The 15,929-nt window shown below is 38.1% G+C and overlaps 3 protein-coding genes across 6 annotated transcripts in view; all 3 read right to left on the bottom strand.

The window, feature by feature from the left end:
* rpl10a (ribosomal protein L10a) overlaps nucleotides 1-15,929 on the bottom strand; it is a 52,953-nt gene that overhangs the window by 13,077 nt on the left and 23,947 nt on the right. The gene's annotated exons all lie outside the window — the stretch shown is intronic.
* On the bottom strand, nucleotides 174-3,779 carry mkrn4 (makorin, ring finger protein, 4). 2 transcript variants are annotated; one of them, XM_081349111.1, is made up of 8 exons: nucleotides 3,336-3,779; nucleotides 2,389-2,520; nucleotides 2,026-2,306; nucleotides 1,837-1,943; nucleotides 1,446-1,675; nucleotides 1,245-1,355; nucleotides 1,039-1,156; nucleotides 174-933 (listed from the first exon to the last, which is right to left on the bottom strand). In XM_081349111.1, exons 1-8 carry the CDS (start codon nucleotides 3,467-3,469, stop codon nucleotides 814-816), a joined length of 1,233 nt encoding a protein of 410 aa, XP_081205237.1. In that variant the 5' UTR covers nucleotides 3,470-3,779; the 3' UTR covers nucleotides 174-813. The 2 variants fall into 2 exon arrangements, with proteins under 2 accessions (XP_081205237.1, XP_081205236.1); XM_081349110.1 differs by lacking the exon at nucleotides 3,336-3,779 and adding an exon at nucleotides 2,935-3,325.
* ppardb (peroxisome proliferator-activated receptor delta b) lies at nucleotides 4,032-15,651 on the bottom strand. Of its 3 annotated transcripts, XM_081348923.1 has the most exons (10): nucleotides 15,217-15,619; nucleotides 12,415-12,491; nucleotides 11,620-11,735; nucleotides 11,112-11,517; nucleotides 10,081-10,232; nucleotides 9,004-9,142; nucleotides 8,623-8,840; nucleotides 8,266-8,469; nucleotides 6,088-6,331; nucleotides 4,038-5,899 (listed from the first exon to the last, which is right to left on the bottom strand). In XM_081348923.1, the coding sequence occupies exons 4-10, from the start codon at nucleotides 11,461-11,463 to the stop codon at nucleotides 5,652-5,654; spliced, it is 1,557 nt and encodes a 518-aa protein (XP_081205049.1). In that variant the 5' UTR covers nucleotides 11,464-11,517; nucleotides 11,620-11,735; nucleotides 12,415-12,491; nucleotides 15,217-15,619; the 3' UTR covers nucleotides 4,038-5,651. The 3 variants fall into 3 exon arrangements, with proteins under 3 accessions (XP_081205050.1, XP_081205049.1, XP_081205048.1); XM_081348924.1 differs by lacking the exons at nucleotides 11,620-11,735; nucleotides 12,415-12,491 and having other exon boundaries at nucleotides 4,032-5,899; nucleotides 8,641-8,840; nucleotides 15,217-15,651; XM_081348922.1 differs by lacking the exons at nucleotides 11,620-11,735; nucleotides 12,415-12,491 and having other exon boundaries at nucleotides 15,217-15,630.

Raw genomic sequence — 15,929 nt, 5'->3', positions numbered from 1 at the left:
GGAGGTGAATTACAACAAATCATCCCTATAGCGACATTCTCAAAGCAAAACTGATACCATTTGTCACGGTGCACAATCTCAACCGTTTAAGTGGAATTGTTAGAACACAGGTTAAAACCAGTCTAATGTGTCCACCCACCTTCTTCAAAGCATTTGTTGCTACATGACTGGCAGCACATACAAAAAAGAAGAGCGGATCAAGTGAGGCAAACAGTGGAACAGTTTTTTATTTTCACTTTTCTTTGAATGAATACAAACATGTACTAAAAGTCATAAAATACGACGTCAAGTCTTGGTATAACCTGTTAACACTGCTGAAGAAAACAGTACATCAAAAGCCTGCTGACAGGTTGCACACGTAGTGTTTGGAAGAATACTGGCAATAATATAAACTAGGAAGTACAAAATATTAAAATCTGATTTCATACAAAAAGGTATCAAACAAAGAGGGTGTGAAAATCTGGAAGCAGCACAGATGAAGAAATTAGATCAACAAGTGAAAAAGCTAGCTGAAATAAGTGACCATGCGTTCAATTAACTTTTTTTGCCACAGTCCCTTCCCCAACTAAACCTGAAGATAGACTCAATGTGAGATCTGAGCATTCAAACTTTTTCACCAACCTCCTTAAACTAAAGGCAAAAGACTTTCACACTCATACAGAAACGCACACATACACGGCTAAACAATTAGCCAAACATGTAGGGGTAGCTAAAGTGAAACCAACCCTAAAAAGGGACAATTACATTTCAGTGCAGAAGATAAGCAAAGCTCACTCAAGGCTGAGCCAACATATACATGACTCTAGAAGGTCCTTAGTCATCAAGAAAATCCAGAAAGTCATCATCGTCTTCATCCAATAAAGTTAGGGCAAAAATGTAGCTCCAAATTTGGAGGCCGTCAATCCCCAAATCCTCAAACATATCAGCTGTGTCCTAAAAACAGATTAAAATGATTAACTGATGTTCAATATAGCACGGCAAGACAGCATAGCAAACATTATTCCATTATTCCATCATATTCCAAAAAAACACAATTACCCTGGGTGTTGAGCGCCTGCGACGGTGTATGTGATTAGGCGGCATGTCATGACTGTAGATACACTCCGTTTTAAAGGGGCAGCATCCGTGACGCATGAAGAAAGTGCACTTTAATTTGCTAGAGATAAACAGAATTCCAGAATCAATGTAAAGGGTCAAATAAACCATTACAGAAGACTTGACAGCATGAATGGGAATATTCGAACCTGCTTCTTTCTTTGAAAGAGGCTATCAACGATGCCTTTTCCTCCCCATCACAGACCCAGTGCTTGCTGGGAATGTAAAAGGAGGATTTCACTCTGCATTGTGGGCAGCCCCTGTTTAAAAAAAAAAAAAAAAATTAAAAATTAATTGAATCTACCCATTCATACAAGAAAACGGGAGAATGGGAGTGAGACTAAACTAACTTGATGACATCCTCCTGGAAGTCCTTCGTTTTTCTCCAGGTGACAATGCAGCTGATGCAGAAAGCATGATTGCAGTTGGGTAGGATGCCATAACGCCGTTCCTGAGCGGTGGTCTTCTCAGAAATCTTGTCCATGCAGATGCCACAAGCCACATCTCCTGAATGTCTCTGCTCCATTGAAACTGCAGCACCGCCCTGATCTGGTCTCTCTGGTAAAGTTGAACTGGTCACCTATAATCCAATTACACTTCATTAAACCCAGGCTGATGAAAATGCATCAGCATTTTGACTTATGTTTTAGCGCATATATATATATATATATATATATATATATATATATATATATATATATATATATATATATATATATATATATATATAAATAAAATTACTTTTTGGACTTCAGCAGGCGCTGCACCAGGCACAAAGGCGGCTGAGCTGTTACTATGTGAAGAACCGGAGTGTGCAGCGCCGCTTTGTTGCAGCGGTCTCGGTTCACCTGAAGAGGACAACATAATTAAAACCATACAAAGAAAATGTGATGTGCAGTTTCAAAGAAAAACCTGAATAAATAGTAATACCCTGCCGGGGAGGTACATCCTCCACAGCCCCGAACTCTTCCTCCTCAGCAATTCCTGTGGTCAAGCGTTCAAAGTTCTGCTGCAGCACGCTCATGCTTGTGACCAGGGGCTCAGAACCCCTCCGATTCAGGCTGTAGGCTCCTTGAGGAGGAAAAAAGGGCTCAGATCCCCGGCGGTGAGCCAGAGAACGGCCCGCCAGCGCAGAGGGGATAACGGCAGGAGCTGAACCACGTCTGCCGCTCCCTGAAGAGCCCTCACCCCCTTGCGGAACATGGAGATACCTGCAATTCGAAGGATAAAACTTGTATCCTGCTGTTCTTATATACAGTATATGATGTTGAAAAAGGCCAGCTGGCTGCTTACCTGCATCGATCACCAAACCAGCAGCCACCTTTCTGGAAGTACCTACAATGAACCTGGAATGACGGTACTGCAGGGAACTCGTGGAGATAGTAACAGCTCGGACCATAGCGACACGATCCATTGATGAACTGCCTGCAAAACACAACATTTGTTTACAACTGCAGCACATGTTTCACAAATTCTCGAAAAGCTGCAGCATTTAATTAAAAATGCAAAAGGGGAAACAATGGAGTCGTCGAGCCCTCGATCGTTCGTGTTGTTATTGACTACGGCACTAAACGTAAACTCAAAACTGTTGGTCTTTACACGTTCAGTAACAAATCTTACAACGGATTTTTTTTCCCCTTCAACGTGTCAGTACAAAAGTATATTTGTAATAGTTTGTTGTAACAGAACTACTCTTTCTACTAGAAGTTAAATCGCTCGCTGCCTTAACCGGATGTAAACATCAGCGCCGAGAAACGTTAAAGCAGGAAAAGTCACTCTTTCAAACAGATGATCGGAGCTAAAAACTAACTTTTCACCCAGTCTAAACCACATAACTACCTGCAAACTTCTCTTTCCACATTTGAGCTGTTTTTTCTCGAATGTCTATAAGGTATGCGATACCGATCCATTTTTAAAGCCTCCAAAAACTTGATTTATTCAGTTGTAGGAGCGAGAAAACGGATAGAAGAGTTGGCGAGAGTGAAGCGCAGGAGACCCACGTCACGCAGAACGCGCGCTGGCCAACCAGGGACGTCCGTGTCTTTTCTATAGAATAATAAAAAAAAGGACTTCGCCAGCTGACATCATAAATGAGATTTGGTCTCAGAATTCATTTAAATTTAAATTAACAATTAGCACTAAATATTTTCTTGATATATTTTTATCCTAATTGTTTGCTTGGTGGTACTGTAGCAAACCATACCACTGATCTGCACATACTGGCTGATGAACATACCCACCTACAAACTGCACTGTTGTTTCCTGAGCCCTTGGATGATTGTGCGTCCCTTTCCATCTTGCGTTTGTCCCTCTTTGTCTGATGAATAGCTAATGACATACACACTTTTATAATTGTTGGGCGGGGCCTTCCCATTTGGACGTGATGGACGGACGCATCTCAAACGTGATGGTCCGAATCAATTCCAGTAAATGATTATTTTAAACAGCAAGGGTTCAGAAAGTCAATTCAGCGACATCACGCACGAGATACTTTTTTCTATTAACTTTTATTATGGGTATAATAAAAAATGTATATAATACATAATCAGCTCTGATAAGTCGGTTCTCAGTTCAATATCACTCGAGTACCGCAAGGACCGATTCAGTCCGAATCATTCAGAGTGGTTGAATCGATTAATAAATAAAAAATCGGAAAATAACGATTCGCTACGATGCCTTGCCGTAGGCCTAAAGAAAGTAAATCGTGAAATATAAGATAGTACTGAAAAAAATGGGGCATTTGGTCTCTAATTAAAGGATTATTCATTGACACCAATTGTTTCTTATTAAAATGTTTAATAATTATTTACACATTTTAAATAGTTTGGTAAACGATAAGTTAAAGATTAAACTAACATTCATATTTGATTATGACTGCAAAACGCTAGTGAAATATTGGTACATCTGGAGCTTTTCATAAATCACAAGAAACTTAGTGATGTCTGGAATTGTTTTACTTTGATCCAAAATAATATTCCACAAACCATAACACTTGTGCATTATGTCTGATCTTGTTAATGAAGCAAGACATTTCTGAGACAGATCAGACCAGAAAGGTAGAAAGATATTGGCCGATGTCTGGTGTGAAATTGGGTGGCAATGGTATTTTAAGATAAGAAGGGGGAAAAAAATGTTTCATATTATTGTGCTCTAGTTTCACAGTAACAGCTTTCTACATGACCATATATCTCTGACATCAAGTTCCATCTTGAATAAACAGATCAGAAAAGTAAATTTCAGTCATAAGTGAAAATTTCAGATATTTCTGAGATACTTCTGGATGTGAAACGGCAGATGTGTTGCACATCATATTATTGCCAATTAATGTAATTTAACATTAAAACTGCGTTTTTAACATGTACACTGTACTTTTAGACTCATAAGCATCCAACTTACTTCAATAAAGTATACAACACAAGTTTTCCTCAAGCTGACTCAATAAAACCATTCATTTGCAATGTACATATAACTACCATGATCATTAACTAATTAATGCAACTGATTTAGAGAATAAATTTAAGTTTATGAGTACTATAAACCAATTTGACCATAATGTTCTAGTCTTAACGTAATCACAGACTGCTTGTTTGTTTTCAATCACACAATATATAATCATAAAACATTTTCAATCAACATACTAATGGAAGACCTAATTTTATACAACTGTGTATCAAGGAGAAATGAAAGATAATTGAAGTCGTGTCTCAAAATTCAGTAAATATGACCTAATGAAATACAACCGTTACTGGACAGTATGCAAAAATATAAGTACCATCAAGGTACCAGTGCTTAACAAAGGAATCAGCACTTAATAATTATATATATATGTATATAATGAACAAAGTGAAAAAACATTTCCTTCCATACAACTGAAATGATCACACTGTTGTAGGTTTATCCCAAAGAATTAAAGTGAATTATTAAACATAGATTTGTCTTCAGTTTCAATACCAATATATATTTGTAGCAGCTGACGCTGAAAACAACATCCTCAACAAAGTAACATAATTCCAAAATAATATACCTGACTGCTGTACAGTTGTGTGGAGTACCTTTTACTTTAGTAAAAGCGCCTAAATCAAACAGAATCAGGTGGACAAGAACAATCACAAAAATAAAAGCCCTACAAAGTTAAACACATACAGTAAGTGGCATTTCAAAAACTTGATTGGGCTCTGATCTCCTTAAAGAAACATTCTAGATATCACTTAAATGTACTTGCAAACCAAAACCATAATGGAAGAGACAACTTCTAAAGGTGTTAGCCCTCATCAAGCACATGAAGAATAACATGATGCTAGTAGTAGTAGTAAACGGTGACAAGATGTTCTGCGTCCTGTGTAAGCCTATTAGAACAGATTCGAGTTTAAATAAAAAACACTCCACAAAATCAGAGAAAATGTCAGTATTCAAAGTCAATATTTGTAAAAGTCCTTTACAAAAATTCATTTTAAAAAACCCAATGGCACCGCAGCGCCATAAAGGTGTGTGCACTCTCTCCGTTCAGGAGGGAAGTTGAAGAGCATTCTCTAGTCAGGTCCTTGAAGTCTGTGAGCTCAGTACATGTCTTTATAGATCTCCTGTAAAAGCGGGTGAAGGGAGGTCTCAGATTCAGTCTTTTTGATCATCTGAACCAGCTGGGCGTTCTCTGTGACCAGCTGTCTGAGGTCGGCCATCTTCTGGAGCAGTTTGGGGAAGAGATGAGAAGAGTCAGGGTGGTGCACCTGAAGATGTTGGTCCAGAGCTTGCAGGATACCATCCTGAATCTGTTCTACCTGCTTCACGTTCATCAGCCCAGGACGATCTAGAACGAAGAAAGACCCTTTTTAGCTACCATTTTTTCCTTCAGCTAGTTTTCCTGTTATGATAAACAAGCTTCCGATCTCTTTGTTATGTTTTCATTTCACTGACATTGCCCCATAACAAATTCAGATGTGGATGTAAATTGTATAAATAACAACAAAGGACGTCAATCAAACGGCATGGCCTTACCTCCGCACAGTATGATGGCTGCCACAAACAGAGCCAGGTCACTGTCATCCAGCTCCAGGGCATTGAACTTCACCGCAAACTCAAACTTGGGCTCCATGATCTCACTGAAAGGTTTGCGTAGGCTACGCAGGAACTCTCTCGTCACGAAGCCCTTCCCATTGGCCACCAGCAGCCCGTCTTTGTTCATGAGAGATGGGAGCATCGCAAATATGGACTCATGGACTCCATATTTTAACAGTGTAACCTGAAAAGGTGTGAGACGAATTTAGTGGAAGAGTGTGCATTAATACTTAAAAGGTACAATATGTAACTTTTTTTGTTTAAAATGACCAAAATTCAATGTATTGAGTCAAAAATCCTTCGCCACAATATCAACATTGACCTCCACAAATAGATTTCAGTGCTGCTCATTCATTAACTAGACTGTGGCGGCCCGAAAATATATTTAAACTTCTCATAACAACATAAAATGTCTTTAATGTTGTGTTTTGCGTCATTGCTGTCAAACAAACTAAAATCGAAAGCGCATCAAGGCTTAGTGTCCTCATCACATTGCAAAAGACTGTCTGTTTGTGCTGCAAATAGTTATTAAAGCTAATAAAAGTTTTAAATATGGATTTTTCAAACACAAACACATCGCTTCAGAAGGCCTTTATTAACCCCCTGGAGCCGTATGGATTACTTTTATGATGGATGGGTGCAGTTTTTTTAAAAGTCTTAAAGCTTAGAAGAGCCAGGATATTTCTTAAATATATCTCCAATTGTGTTCATCTGAAAGAATATAGTCATATACAGTACACCTAGGATGGCTTGAGGGTGTATAATTTTCATTTTTGGGTAAACTATCCCTTTAATTCATGTATAACATATTATCAGCAACTAATAAATATCCAGTATATAATGTTTATATTTATTAATTTAGCTGGATTTTTTTTTACTTAACCAACTATTACATTTAACTACAAACGAGGGGATTGCTTTAAGGAGCCGCAAATATCACTAGTCACGACTCATAACCAATAAACCTTAAAGGAGACCTATTATGCCCCTTTTTACAAGTTGTACTATAAGTCTCAGGTGTCCCCAGAATGTGAGCTCAAAATACCCCACAGATAATTTATTATACCATGTTGTAAATGCCCATTTTCGAAGCAAAACACGCTGTTTTCATGCATGTATCTTTAAACGCAACCAAGCTGTTGCTCCCCGGCCCCTATCCAGAACAGCGCTGTGCCTTTACAGCGCGTGCCTCAGATGCTAATAAAAGATCTGTTTGGTTTTGATTATCATCTCTATCACGGTCACGCTCATGTAAGTCTGCAGTTCTTCATCATCATGAAATTTATTATTTGTATGCGTTTTAAAGCTATATCAGTTTAAACCTCTGATATATGGTTTTCTGAGCACACACACCCAAAGCACACGCACAGAAAGCTGGCTGTCAAACAGCGTGTCGCGTGAGTATTAAAGTTTTCTTTCACTCTTAAAGGGGAAATGAAACAGTCAATCAAGTTTACATGATTTACAAGATGGATTACCACTATAATCAACAATTATATAAGAAACATGACAAATGTAAACATATAAAAGAAAAAAAGAAAAACGTTTTATCTTTCGCGGCCAGGGCGCCACCATTGTGCAGTATTCTAACATGTGACGTCACTGGGTTGGTTGGCTTTAATAAACCTTGCTGAATGTAGGAATATCCCGACATCAAACTGTCTACACCACGGTGTTTTGACACCGCGAACAACTAACGGGTTATTAAGGGAAAGAAATTGCATGTGTATAATAGATTTGTGTATTAAAGTGACAGCAGCGTAATATACAGTACCTACTGCTATATATGCTGTTAATATGAATCAAACCACAAAAGAAAAACTGAAAATCCTTCACTCCACTTGATTAAAAATCTACAGAAGCTTTAATAAGAATACATTTCTTACTCGAATGCTGCTGTTAAATGGAGCACAGTCCTGAACGGCTCATTTTGAGACACTGTTGCAGATTTATGGGGAAAATAACAAACGGAGTGGATGGATTTTTACAATAGGTTGGATGTGTGCACAATTCAGACATAGTTATGTTCAAATAAAAGTGAGTATTGCATAATAGGTCCTCTTTAAACAAAAGATTTAACCAATTATAAGTTAAATAGGTAACATGGATGGTTCTCACCTGATCATTTAGGAAGAGATCCACAAAGCCAGGGATGTTTTTGGCAAACTCGGTTAGCTCTCGCACAGTTTCCACTGTGGTGCACTGGCAGCGGTAGAAGACATGGACCCCAATCTCTTTGTTGGGTGGTGCTCCGTTAAGCTGATTCCAGACCAGCCCGTTTTCCGCCTGCCACAGTGAGTCCATATCATGGATCACAAAAGGCTGGAGATGACATGAGAACACAACTAAAATGCTTTGTGTCAAATACAAAAAACAATAACACTAACATATAAATATTGGCTTATTGTCTCAGACAGAATTTTAATATCAGGGCATCATTGCTATAATAAACTGAGAATGTTGGTGGCATCTTACTAAAAGCTGAGCGCATACCGCTGTGCAGCTCGTCTTTCCCGTGAGGATGCTTCGAGCTTTCTTCTTGGTCATGTTGAGGTTTTTCAGGTAGGCTGTGTTGACGTGCTTAGCCAGTGTTTTGAGGTCAGCCCCACTAGAGCTTTTCAGGTTCTCCCCGGCGAGGAGCCCTGCCACTAGCTTCTTCTTCTCCGCCTCTGGCATACGTCCGTACCTGATTGCTGAGACAAAGAAATAAAAACAAGCTCAGCATATATTCAAAAAGCAATTTATGTACATCAAAATAGTCATAGCTGAGCATGACTATTAAGCAGTTTGTACTTTTTAAGTGAATGTAAAACGAGCAGCACAATTTCTAATGCTTTAAGCATTTAGGCCTCTCACCATCGTGGGACATGCCCAATGCCAGGCATTTCTGGAAGCGACAGTACTGGCATTTGTTCCGGCTCTTTTTCAGGACTTTACAGGCACGCTCGCAACGCTCATACTCCAGCTTCATACGAATGGTGCGTCTGAAAAACCCCTTTAAAAAAAAGACGACTCTCTGAAAAACAGCAAAGCTTTGAATTGCTGAATTATTTCACCATGGGAATGCTATTGATCATTAGGAAACCCAGTGACTTAAGGTGAAGAAACTTAAGGTGAAGTCTAAAGAGATTTTAGACTTCAATTAGATGGTTCATCCCTTCAAACGCCTCCCTCTAATGGCGCTTTTCCACTACACAGTACCAGCTCGCCTCGGCTCGGCTCGACTCGACTCTGTTTGGTTTTCCACTGTGTAAAAGTTGTACCTGTACCTGCTTCCAGGTACTTTTTTTTCGTACCACCTCCGGCGTGGTTCTAGCGAGCTGAGGCGATACTAAAATGTGACATGAAAACACGGCAGACTGCTGATTGGTCAGAGAGAATCGTCACTATTCACTGCGTCATCATTGCACGCGCCAGACGGAGTATCCCGAATAAAAAACAGCAAAAACAAAAACATCCAAAAACTGCATACACTCGATTTCCTCCATTGTCCTGTGTGTGTGGGTAGAGGGTGCGTCTCGCGTAAAAGATTAAGTCACGGCAGTTTCCTGCAGCGTTGCTATGACGACCAGGTACTATTGTGGAGGTACTGCAATGGAAAACGGAGCGAAAAGCGAGCTGAGTCGAGGCGATGGAAAACTTTACTGGTAATGGAAAAGCGCCATAAGTCATGTCAGTGAATTCGCATCATGCAGACTGGGTTTCTGAATGGTTAAAAAAAATTGTATTGGCTGTTTATATAACCTTGGGCTGTCAACAGAGACAGGTGTTAATTCTCAGGATATCTATTTCAGTAATATATGTCAGGTAGTATCGCTTACGGTACCTTTAATGTTGGTTTATAATAGATGATGGTCTATTTTAGGCCATAAATGCACCCACGGTTTGTGAAAAACCTTGACTGCAGTAGGTGCAAAATTTCAGGAAAATTACCTTGCAGCCTTCACAAGCATGAACTCCATAATGAAATCCTGAGGCTTTATCTCCACATATTCGGCACTCAACGTTCAGGCCCAAACTACTGGGGTCATCTCGACCCAGCCGCAACTGGTCTGACAACGAGAGAGACGGTGCCTGTAATGGATCTATAGAAGTGAGAGAGAAACAGAGAGAAACTACTTAAAGCATCTCTTATGAGAGCACTACAAAAGTATATGTTTTATGAAGAAAATATATAAAACATGAACTATTCATTATTGTATAATCTGCCATAAATCTGTCAAATTGTCAACTGAAATGCAAGAAAGAAAAAAAATTCTATACCATATTTTACACATCACGATATTATGCCATTTTATAGATAAAACAATGCATTTACAATTTTTTAAGTACTTCTATTGATTTGAATCTCCTATTCATTTTTCTTTGTTTAATCAAGGATGAAACCAAGTTAAAAATCTAAGTCATAAAAATATATTGTGTATAATGTAAAAGTATTAAAAAATATATATATATATTAAATATACAATTAATACATGAATATACAGTCGTGGTCAGAATTATCAGCACTCTTGGTAAATATGAGCAAAGAAGATGGCTATGGAAATAAATCTGCATTGTTTATCCTTTTGATTTTACATTCAAATAAAACTCAAAAAAACTAACCTTTCATTGTAGTAAAACGATTGAAATTGAAGAAAATAAAATTAAAGAACATAGTTCTGATGCACAGCTTCACAAAACAAAGACAGCAGCAGTAAGAGAATAGTTAAAGCATTGAAAATTCTCATTGCCACCATCAAATTCCAATCAACTTAAGATATTACAAATCTGCCTGGAAGAGGAAGTTGTTTTGTAGGGTTTCCAGAAAAATCCTCTGCTCTCATCCAAAAACAAACTCGAGCATATTCAGTTGTCAGACACTTCTGGAATTTCAAACAGGACACCATGTGTTCTATGGTCAGATGAAACAAAAAAAAAAAAAAAAGAGCTATTTGCAGCAAACCCACAAGATGGGTTTTTACCTGTTACAGAAGTGTCACTATTCTGTTGAGGACTCTCCTGCGGCGTTCTGTCTCCATTCTGTAGGTTCGCCCCCCATGATCCCTTGCTGCCGGGCGAGACCGCTAATCCTGTGGCATCTGACGTCTCGCTGCCCTCGACCTCCTCACCCGAAGCTGAGCCCGGCTCCTGCAGGTCTGACATCCCTCCACAGTCCGAGGATGCAGGCTGACCCTCCTTGACTGCCTTCCATATTGTCTCTTCAAGAATCGGGACAGGCTTCAAGTCTGTCCGTGGAGACGACTGGCCCTTCGTGACTCCATCTACTGGGCCGTCACGTTTCATTTCTGAGGTAGGTTGCTCAACCTGTTCCATGGTTCTCCCGTCTGGCTGCTAAATCTCATAACCATCCATCAAGTGGCATTGCCTCTGCAAAGACAAAAGACAGGAAAAGGGAGGTCAATTATTGCAACAGTGCCTCAATACAACAACACCGTATCAGAATAAGACCATCACAGTTGGAGAAGTGACCTAGTGTGTAGTGCACATGCTCCAGAGATTGTGCAGGTGACCTGAGTTTGACCTGAGATCCAATACTGCTAGTGTCATTTCCTGACTCCACCCAACCCCCATCACCTCTCTGCTGACTCAAAAATAAAATTAAAGACAAAAATGAATGACAGCATCAATATCAAGCACAGCAAGGCTTTGTTCACACTGGAGGAGAAACCTAATTTATTTCTTAAAATCTGATTGCAGGGTCTGATATTTCAAAACATAAACTGCAAAAGTAGGGTTCTGGAAGTACAAATCTCATTCATTTCCGCCGCTGAGATATTGATTTTTAACAATAAACAAAACAAACAAACATACATGAGATCCACCGATCAGAAGCTGATGTCATATGGCGACAGACTACCTTTTCAAAGTTTGGGGTCAGTCTACACAAAAATATTAAACAGAAATAGGTCTATTAACATTGATAATTAATAAGAAATGTTCTAAGCACCGAATTAGAATATTAGAATGATTTCCGAAGGATCATGTGACACTGAAGACTGGAGTAATGATGTTGAAAATTCAGATTTGCCATCACAGGAATAAATTACATTTGATTTTTTTTTTCAATCGCAATACAATTTCACAACATTGCTGTTTTCAATGTGTTTTTGATCAAATACGCAGCCATGGTGAGCATAATTTTTTTGAAAATGTTTCGTACTGACCCCAAAACTTTTGAATCGTAGCTTATATGATTATAACTACAAGATTTGCAGTGCTTCCTGGAATAAGTAGTTCATACCCTCATAAAAGACTTGTAATAACCTTTAGGCTGATTTTCTTTTGTGCTTCAAATCTAAGTTTTAATCTGTTATCTCAGTGTTGGTTGGTTTGGTTCATGCCTATGGGGGAAAAAATCATTGTTGCTGTTACTGTTTTAGGGCTGCCTCAAACCTTTTCAGGAAGAGTTAATCCATAAACGTAGAAAATAAGAAAGTAGTTTTGTCTTAACTACCTGGCCTTTCATTCATTCACCACTTCCGATAACATGACCTTTATCTTTTTGAAGCAGTCAGACGCAGTCATAAACTGTGCAGTCAGCAATTACAGGTCTGTGGTATATTTAGTCTACATAGAGTGAGAAGTGATAAATCCATTATGAGACTCTGCTAGGTTGTTTACTTAAAAAGATAAGATAACCTTGCAAAGAAAGCTCCTGTGGGAAGATGTTATGACAAATATAAAAAGATTCGCAAAAAATTTTGGTTGTTCAAATCTTACATAATCAAGAGACCAAACGAGAATGGTGTATCAATGGAGAAAGACCTATTTGCATGAGCAAACAGAATTAAAAAAATCAGTCATTACAAAGGTCAAGATATACTGTGTTGCTTCTGGTTGAGTGTACTTTACCAAGTAACAAAATGTCTTAAAGGCACAGTACACCTAAAAATAAAAGCCCTGTCATCATTTACTCACCCTCATCTCCTTCCAAACCTTCTGGGGAACACAAAATAAATTGGAGTCCAAATAACATTGAACCCCATTGACTTTAATTGTATATAAGTCATACAGGTTTGGTAAGACAAGAGGGACAAAGCTATTCGACTTCAGATGAATGACGTCACGTCCATGTCTAGCACTCAGCAAGGAAGACAATGATAACAGATGTGAGGGTCATACGGAGGATGGAAACCTCTACCAAACAGACTGTAATCCGTGGATTCTGACAAGAGGATTACGCAGTAGCCACATCGATGTGACTAGCCCCAAAGACAAAGCAATTTAATAAGATATCTCAGTTGTTATTGAACGACACTATAACATGGGAAAATCGGCACCACCATATAAAGATGCACAGTAAATGAAGCGATCAGAAATGCTTTGAGCCAGTGTTCAGACTTGTCAGCAACCCGTCGTTCTGGTTTTCAGCTTATCTGCATTGTACCAAGGTTGCAAACAAGTGGTGACCCACACAGAGGAACTAAATGAGTCAGTGTGCAGAGGTTATGACAGACACGCATACCAGCCTCTGGATCTCTCAACAGCTTTGTTTTTAAGGGAAGACACTACAAGCAAAACCAAATTGTTTTTTTGTTTTGTTTTTTGCATGCACTGCTCAATTTTGAGATGTTGGACTATTTTGCTTCCATAACATGCCTTCTTTTAGACTAGTGGAAAGAAAATATTTAAAATACACATTTAAAAGTTTATTTTATTACACTTAATCAATTGGCATCTGTTGATTTCAATTCACTGAGTCAGTAGTCTCCACTTCAATGGCACTGTCTTACATACACAAACCATCAGTTTTATTCCCATCTATATTCTGAAGGTTTTTTAATCATTCGCCTGATTTATACATAACTTTATTCCTAAAAACATGGTGAACATTTTTTTTCCTTACTCCTGACATTATTTCTGATTGTATGTGTGATAAAAAGAGTTAAAGTCCCCCATGTAAAAAACATTATTATTCTAACAAAAATAAACGCATTTTGAATTTAGCTTAATCCAATGTTCAGACTTCTGTTCTGAAAATGTATGGAAATGACTGCATGCATAGACAACATTTCAAGAAATCTAGAATACAAAACAATTGTGTTGTACTGTGATTAATCAACTGAAGATGTATGGTGATATCTATTAGTTCAAATTTTACTCTATTCACCTGGAGTCTTGCCTTAAGAATAAAAGGACAGTGTTAAAAAAAAAACAAAAAAACTCAAGGCACAACCAAATGCATTATGACAAGATATACTTGTACAAAACAACTGCTGACTGTGACCAGACAGTAGATATTTACCTATTTTGTTAAAACTTTAACTTTGTAATCAGAGTGAAAGTATGCAGTCTGTGTTCTGTGTACACAAGGTCACACTTCTAAAAAAAAAAAAAAAAAAAAAGCCTTTCAAATTGAAAAAAACACAAATTTTTCACTTATTCTAAGCAGTATAATAAACATTTAGCAATGCAAAAGCTTCCTCAAAACTCATTTTGATCTCTTAAAAGTGATGGTGTCAGTTTGACCCAGAAGACGTACTCTTGAAAGCAATTGCTAATTTTCCTATGATAACATGTAGCTTTAATTTGCCAGTCAAAACCATTTTTTTTATATATATTTGCAACCAAAAACGTTTTAGTAAAATACATTTAAAAAACCCTTTTCTATTTAGCATGTGCTGACTAATGCATTCCTGGGCTTACTGTATGTTAATAGTTAGCGGTTTAAATCTAATTTAAGTTAATATGAACAACGCTTGGCCGAGGCAGCAAAGCTTAACGTTACATGTATAATACACGTGGTGAAATTCAAAATAATCAAGAAACAGTGAATTACATGAAACCCACTGTTGATTAACCTTAACAAATGTGTGTTGACATAATACAAAATAGCCAAACATCTAGCCAGATACAGCCTGACACACACCAAATCTGCCTAGCTGACAAAATCATGACTTCAAAACCGTGACATCAACTAAGTTAGCTAACAGACTACAACATACATTTATTCTGATATGGACACATATAGTTTGCTAGTAACGTTAATCAGATAAAGTACACACGAGACTTTATTTAAGAAAAACAGCGAGTTTTGGCTAACTAACAGTTAGCTGTTTGGTTTACCTTGGTGTTTACGGGCCAGGTTCGAAGTTTCCCAACGGTCGATCAAATATAAATATACTCTTCTTACGTGAAGTTAAGTTGTTTTGAGACTCAAATGAGCCCATAGTCCGTCGGTTTACATCAGTTTTGTCAACACTGTGTCCCCGTGTCTCTTATTCCACACATGCTAGTCTGAGGTTAGCACTAGCTAGCTTAACGCTAACATGTTTTTGTTTAGTTTTTTTTATTTTGTTGTTCACGCTTTCAAAAATTTCCTGGTCAAACAATTACGATTAAATATGGTTAAGATTAAAGTAGCAGGCGTTTTCGTTCCATATTTTTGTTATATCCATTCTTATAAAATCAAATCAGAATACGGATAAAGCTATGAGCATCGCGCTGTTATTCCTACACTTTTGCTCAATCTGGTCTAGTAACTCCATTCACTTTGATATTACTCGGTTGTCAGGGATGACAGAAATAAAGGAACTAGAAAAGATGCGTGTATAGTATTTGCCTGCAGGGGTCGCTCCTCGGCCCAAAATAGTCCATGAGGTCACTAACCATAACCAATCGAGAGCAAATCAAATAATCGAACTATTTTGACCACTGACATTTAGTACAACCATATTCAAAATGTAATTTAAAAATATATATATTTAACTAAATATGCGTAGAAAGATCCACCTCTATAAACGATTTTTCAGCTTGAGTGCAACACATTTTCCTTTGAC

The sequence above is a fragment of the Scardinius erythrophthalmus genome, assembly GCF_964197995.2.
Source record: "Scardinius erythrophthalmus genome assembly, chromosome: 20".
Taxonomy (NCBI): domain Eukaryota; kingdom Metazoa; phylum Chordata; class Actinopteri; order Cypriniformes; family Leuciscidae; genus Scardinius; species Scardinius erythrophthalmus.
The sequence above is the reverse complement of the archived record's forward strand: the minus strand, read 5'-3'. Positions and strand labels throughout refer to the sequence as shown.